At 49.2% G+C, this 6,884-nt stretch overlaps 1 protein-coding gene across 1 annotated transcript; it reads right to left on the reverse strand.

The window, feature by feature from the left end:
* Nucleotides 1-3,661: 3,661 nt before the first annotated feature.
* Nucleotides 3,662-6,290, reverse strand: EIF1 (eukaryotic translation initiation factor 1). The gene is made up of 4 exons (XM_059998677.1): nt 6,108-6,290; nt 5,236-5,399; nt 4,991-5,092; nt 3,662-4,539 (listed from the first exon to the last, which is right to left on the reverse strand). Exons 1-4 carry the CDS (start codon nt 6,136-6,138, stop codon nt 4,495-4,497), a joined length of 342 nt encoding a protein of 113 aa, XP_059854660.1. The 5' UTR covers nt 6,139-6,290; the 3' UTR covers nt 3,662-4,494.
* Between the last annotated feature and the right edge of the window lie 594 nt (nt 6,291-6,884).

Consider the following 6,884-nt stretch of genomic DNA (forward strand, 5'->3'; position numbering starts at 1 on the left):
TTCCCATATACATTTTATTTTTTATTAAAAAAAATATTTATTCATTTGTTTTGGCTGCTCCGGGTGTTAGTTGTGGCATGTGGGCTCTTAGTTGCGGCAGGTGAACTCTTAGTTGTGGCATGCATGTGAGATCTAGTTCCCTGACCAGGGATCGAACCCAGGCCCTCTGCACTGGGAGCGCAGAGTCTTACCCACCGGACTACCAGGGAAGTCCCTCCCATATAGATTTTAAAATTTAATTCTCTTTTAAAAAACTTTATTGGAGTATAGTTGATTTACAATGTTGTGTTAAGTTTCTAGTGTACAGCATAGTGATTCAGTTATACATACATATATTCATTCTTTTTCAGATTAATAGTAAAGTGTTTTGACACTGATGCCACATACCACCCAGGCTGGTAAACGAGGAAGGGAGTCAATTCTAGAGCCTCCTGGTACAATGCTTGTTCACGAATATACTGGGTTTCTTTGACCTATTTATAGATTAAAAATTGAGTATCGGTTTTAAAGTAGTTTTAGCTCACCAGTCTGCATTTTGCCTTCATTTTGTCTTTGGTCCTGCTTGTCCCCGTTGCCGAGGGTGAGCATTGGGCTGGGTAGGGAGACTGAAGGAAGAGAGGGGAAGGATAAGGCAGAGAGAACAAACTGGGGGTGGGAGAAAGGAACTAAGGAGCAGAGAGCTGGGAGACTTTTTTTTATTAATCATCTTCCTAATCAGTCTTTATTTTTTTGGCCGAGCTGCACGGCATGCAGGATCTTAGTTCCCCAACCAGGGATCGAATCTGTGCCCCCTGGAGTGGGAACGGGGACCCTTAACCACTGGACCACCAGGGAAGTCCCTGGGAGACATTCTTTACTGTGACTCTTTTGCATATTAACATCAAAACGTCTTAGCTCATGGCTCAGCCCACTGACCTCACACCAATCTTCCCCCAGCCCTTATTCTCCTCCACCCCCTCTTCCCCACCTACTTGCTGGTTAAGTTATATTCCCTCTGAATCTGTCTACCATGGGACCGAGTCCGTACTGTGAAATGAGTCGTTTAGCACCGGGCTGGCATATAGTGAGAGGCAGTACTGAATTATTTCTGCTCCATGCAGAGCCTTTGTTCCAGCCATGGCTTCCTCACACACACTAGGTGCTTCCACCCCTGGGTCTTGATTCCTTCTCTTTGCCTGGAATGCCCTGCTTCTGACGGCACCTCCTTTATGAAGCCTTCCCTGGTCCTATGGGAGGTCCTATGGAAGTGGGGAACATTTCCTAATCCTCAGAGATCCTGCAGCTCTTTGGTAAAGCCACTGGTGGCCTTGACCCCTCTCTGCCTTGTGTCACGGCTGTGTGCCAGTCTCACACCCCTATCTGGGGTCAGCATCCCAAGCACAGGGTGTCTGACTAGCCTTTTTGAGGCCCACGATTCCTTGCATACTGCACTGCATATACCAAGCATGCAACCTCTGTAAAATAAACTATTTAGGTCATCTGGTGGGACGAGCAATGGAGAGTCCTGGGTTCTAGAAAATGTGCAACCACCTATTATCCTTGGGAATTTCCACATTTCATATTTTTTAACTATCAAATGGAGACAATTAGGCTTTTTTGGGGGGGGCACGCCCATTTGTGTATTTATTTATTTGGTATGTGGGCCTCTCCCTGTTGTGGCCTCTCCCGTTGCAGAGCACAGGCTCCGGATGTGCAGGCTCAGCGGCCATGGCTCATGGGTCCAGCCACTCCGCGGCACTTGGGATCTTCCCGGACTGGGGCACGAACCCGTGTCCCCTGCATTGGCAGGTGGACTCTCAACCACTGTGCCACCAGGGAAGCCCTGTGCATTTATTTTTTGTCTATACCACGTGGCATGTGGGATTTTAGTTCCCTGACCAGGAATTGAGCCTGTGCCCTCCGCAGTGGAAGCATGGATTTTTAACCACTGGACCGCCAGGGAAGTCCCTAGCCTTTCTTAATTATTTCATTCCCTGAGATACACCCAAGTCACATCAATTTGATTAGAATGTTCACAAACCAGGACTTCCCTGGTGGTCCAGTGGTTAAGACTCCGAGCTTCCACTAGGGGGGCACAGGTTTGCTCCCTGGTCGGGGGGAACTAAGATCTCTCATGCCATTTGGTGAGGCCAAAATAAATAAATAATGTTCACAAACCTCTTGCCATTATGTTCAGATACTTGTTTTGGTTTCAGACAGCTGATTGAATACTGATGTTGCCAGTTTTCCAAGTCCCATTCTGGAGAACTGGAGGTCTTTAATAGACACAAGAGATGTTAACAACCTAGCACAGGAACAGCACATCAACGGCACAGGATTTTCTTACTGTTTCATCCCATCTTTTTTTTTTTTGAACAGATTAAAAAAAAATTTACGTATTTATTTTTGGCTACATTGGATCTTTGCTGCTACACGAGGGCTCTTCTAGTTGCAGCGAGCAACTCTTCATTGTGGTGCGTGGGCTTCTCATTGCAGTGGCTTCTCTTGTTGAGGAGCATGGGCTCTAGGCACGCAGGCTCAGTAGTTGTGGTACACGGGCTTACTTACTCCGAGGCACGTGGGATCTTCCCGGACCAGGGCTCAAACCTGTGTCCCCTGCACTGGCAGGTGGATTCGTAACCACTGTGCCACCAGGGAAGCCCCTCATCCCATATTCTGACTGTGGTCTTCTGTGGGTTTGGCCTCTAGGTTGTTCTATAATAGAAGCCCCTATAAGCCCTTTTGGTTAGGTCAGATCTTTCTGATTTTTAAAAGTATCATCCAAATAATTTGAACAATGCCACTACATTTGGAGCCAAGTGGTAAGTTGTTTATTAAACACAATCAGTTTTGTAGGATCTTGGGTTACAAGCCTCTGCCTCTGGGGCTAGAATCTTGTTTTCAGGGCAATCACCACTGGCTCAGCCCTGCAACTCATTGGTCCTCCTCTTCCACAAACACCTCCCTGGCTCCAGGCTGGCCTCTATGTGGGAGGCTAACCTTTATTTACAAAATGGGCCGGCAACCAAGAGGGGAAGGGTTGACTCCTAACGACCATTCGAGTTTGAAGTCTGACCAGTTCATAATCCACAAACGGAAGATTTTGTGTTTAATAGAAAGGCCCTAAGAGCAGACTTTGATACACTTCACTACTCATTGCCTTTGTCAAGGGATGGCCTCCCAACATTAAGTATCAGCTTCTCCAACATTTTAGTTACATTTTTAATACTACAAACCTATTCTCTAGAAAAATTACTTTCGTTATGCCTTTTCTAGGGTTTGTGGATTACATCAAGTCGCACACCATATTTATCATTTTGTCACAGTCCTTAAGACCTGTTAACAAGGGAAGTCAAGGATTTCCAAACCAACCCTGCTCTGTCGTCTCACAAGGCAAGTCCCTCCACAACCACTACACCACTCAGGCAGCTGACCAAGTGTCCGTCAGCCAAGCAGCACCTTCCTTCAGGACAGATTAATGGGACAGCACAGCTCTGGCTGAATGCTTACAGGGCAGCTGACATGGGGGGCACTTGGAGGGACAAGCTCACTAGTTTTTCATTAAGAGGCTGAGGCCCCACTGGAGGAGCTGCAGGTGCAGATGTAACCTCTACTGCCATTTCTGTGGTTCCTCCACACATACACGATTGACTATATATTAAACAGAAATCTGCAAGTCAGATGTTTCTGAAAACAAGTTTTATTTAAATAAGGGTTTAAATACATTACATAACATTAAAACTGAAGGGGAAAAAAACCCCCAAAAAACCAAAAACCAGTTTGTTACTTCACGTGGCATCGGGCAGCTGTTGCTAGTAAGTTGCGAGCTCTACAGCTACATGACTGATACATCGGTTTGAAATTTGTTCCCTTGTCAAAAGTTTAACTCTGATAGAAGGTTGGCCTCACATTCTAGTTTGGACATCGATCAGCTAGGATATGTCTGGTCAAAAAGACCTTGGTGGCAAGCCAGATGTCCTGTCACCTCAATAGAAGGAAGGTGGCTGCTCTAAGCTCTGCCCACCTGGTCACGTTGGAGATACCACGGGATCTTTCCCCTGATGATCAGAGACTCCCTCTAGCAGTACAGCTGCCGTCGCTGCCTCACCCCATCCTCCACTCTCAGCTTCACCGAGGGCTGTTCAGGTGGCGACATTCTCTTAGGGCAGGGAACTCTGTAGAGGGATTGCTGAGGAGCTTCTGGCCAGACATAGCCGCCTGTGATCTTGGGGCTCTGGACTTGGCTGAAACATCACCGTTATTGCTTTGTTTCAGGCCGGACACTGCCAGGTGCCTACTGCTTGACCTCTGTTTAAATGAGGGACTTCAAGACTAGACAGCATGGCTCTTTTCAGTTTATTGCATGAAGGAGTTACACTAGTCCAAGTTAAAAGCAGACCCCAAATGGTTACATTACACAAGCTGTGAGGTTTTTAAACTTGTGACAAGGGACAGGAGGAAAATTCTACTCATTGCAAGGAAATCCTCACTTAAGCTTCAGTGAGCCAGGAGCACTTAAAACCCATGAACCTTCAGCTGATCGTCCTTAGCCAGTCCAATCTGCAAAGGAAAAAAGGGCAGTTTTAAAGAGGAAATAGAGTTAAAGCCTCCATTTCTGATGACAACAATCCTGTCTTCCTACTTCTACACTGGTCAAGAGAAGTCCCAGAGCCCAGATGCTCTCAACTCAGGGTACACTCAGTTAACCACCAATGGTGCAATAGGATTTCAGCACTTAGGAACAGCCAACCAGACATCCTGCTTGTTTTAGTATCTGTCTGCATGCAATTGCACCCTTAAAGCAGACCCATGTAAACAGTAAACTTAAGGCAGACAAATCCCTTGTTTTCAGAAATACATTTTGTCGATGAACTTCAAAAACTCAACTGTTTGGCTTAGCCTTAGAAAACAAACTTCTACGTCCCCAGCAGAGACCGACTAGACTAGGCAGATCTCAGATGAGTTAGCCAGGGCACAGGCACAAATGTACTAACAGGAAGTGACCACTCACCTCTACGAGGAACTGGCATATGTTCTTGCGCTGGTCACCCTGTAGCTGAATTACTTCTCCATATTCTGGATGCTCAATTACAGTTCCATTGCAGGCAAATTTCTGCAAGGACAATGCAAGCAAACAAGTTAGGCAGCGCAACAACCTGAATGCCACTAATAACCCTTTTCAAAAAGTAATACAGGACAGCAGCCCCATGTAGGCAAGGTGAACACGATTTCCCTACAATCTCATTGAAAACCTACCTTCTTAAACGCCTTCACTAGTTTCTTTTTATCGTAATCATCAGCGATCCCTTGGACAGTAGTAAGGGTCTTCCTGCCGTTTCTCTGTTGAATTCTTATATGGATATAATCCTCAGTGCCAGCAGGAAGCAGATCATCACCCTTACTTGCATCAGCAAAGGGGTCTGGGAAGAAAAGTCAAGCTCGTTTAGTGCTATTGTGCTCAGATCCCACTGCGACCCTCCCACTGGATCTCTTCCGTGTGCAGAAACTGATACTGAAATCGTCAGGGCCTGGTCAGATCAGATATGTTCTTTGTTGGCTCTCCTCGAACAGGTCAGTCCGGGACGGCCGGCTTCCCCAGTCCGGGAGAAAGTCTGGGCTTCCTGCCCCAGGCCCGCCCTCGAAAGCCGATCACATGTCGGGGGAGCCAGGGTTGGCCGGCGGCGCCCCACCCAGCTGATGCAACCGGCCGGAACCCAAGCTCCGAGGCGGGGCCACGCTTCCCGCCCCATTGGCGCGCGCAGCTGTCACTTATGGCTGGCACCGCCTCTCCCTCCCGGCTCTGTGACAACGGCGGTGACGTATGGGATGTGACGGAAGGCTGGCGGGAGGGGCGGGTGTGGCCCGAAAAGGCCAGGGAGCCATTAGTAAATGCGCCACCCGAGACGCCGGATCCGCCCAAGGGCTGACCTCCCGCCCGCTCCTTCCGGTCGCGCTCAGGGGCCAACCCCAGGGCCCAGGCCGCGGCCCCACTGCCTGCGAGCCCCGACATCTCTCCTCTACCCAAGTTCACTAAGGTACGGAACGCTTAGCAGCTTTCCGAGCCCTGGCTGCGGAGCCGGAGCGCCCCGCCCGGGCCTTCCTCCTCTTGGGACCTTTCCGGGACTTACCGAAAGAGTGGAGGTTCTGGATAGCGGACATACGATACGATTCCTTTTCCTCGGTGGAAACGGCCTGCGGAAGGCGGCGGCTGGAGAAGGCGGGCGGGGGGGACGGAGCGTCGGGAAGCTAGGGGGCTCGAGGGGGAGACTGCTGAGTCCTCGGCGGCGGCTCAGTGACTGGGACGGAGGGGCGGTGCCTGTATTCACTTATGTAGCCGCCCTGTGACGCCAGCGCGCTGCCCTCACGTCCAGGCCCCACCCACGACGTTTTGCCCCCTGCGCCCGGGCGCCGCCGCTTCCAATTGGTCCGGAGGCGGGGACGCGGGACGGCGCTTGCGCAGGAACTGTGTGCTGCGGGAGGGCGTCCTCTCGACTAGGGGAGAGATGGAAGGGGGAGGGAAGGGTTGGTTCGTCTAGGCGCCTGCGCAGTGCTGGAGGAAGGTGGCTGGTGCAGACAACTGGCGGAGGTTTCTGCGCCTGCACCCTATGTTCTCTGGCTTGTTCCGCCTTCTTGATCCTGTTGCAGGGAAGGGTTTTTTCCTGGGGTAGATTGACACTCCTTAGAGGGGATTTAGATGCTGACCCTCCCAAACACGACAAATTCCCACTATCTCATACCCACCCAACTACCCACTTACTCCCTACTTTACAGATTTGCTCCGTAACAGATTTAGGGCGGCACTTTTTCAACGTACAATAGTATAACCAAAACCTTAACTTTATCATTTAGATTAATTTATCATTTAGATGAATCTAATTTAAAAATGAATTAATCTACTTTAAACG

The sequence above is a fragment of the Delphinus delphis genome, chromosome 19 (assembly GCF_949987515.2).
Source record: "Delphinus delphis chromosome 19, mDelDel1.2, whole genome shotgun sequence".
NCBI lineage: Eukaryota > Metazoa > Chordata > Mammalia > Artiodactyla > Delphinidae > Delphinus > Delphinus delphis.

Bases quoted from the DNA above. Each gene is read 5' to 3' on its own strand.
- EIF1 (XM_059998677.1), bottom strand. From the start codon at position 6,138: ATGTCCGCTATCCAGAACCTCCACTCTTTCG. The intron at 5,093-5,235 runs GTAGGTTTTCAA...TTGTCCTTGCAG, and splicing joins TAGTGAAGGCGTTTAAGAAG to AAATTTGCCTGCAATGGAAC. The intron at 4,540-4,990 runs GTGAGTGGTCAC...TTTCCTTTGCAG, and splicing joins TATGCCAGTTCCTCGTAGAG to ATTGGACTGGCTAAGGACGA.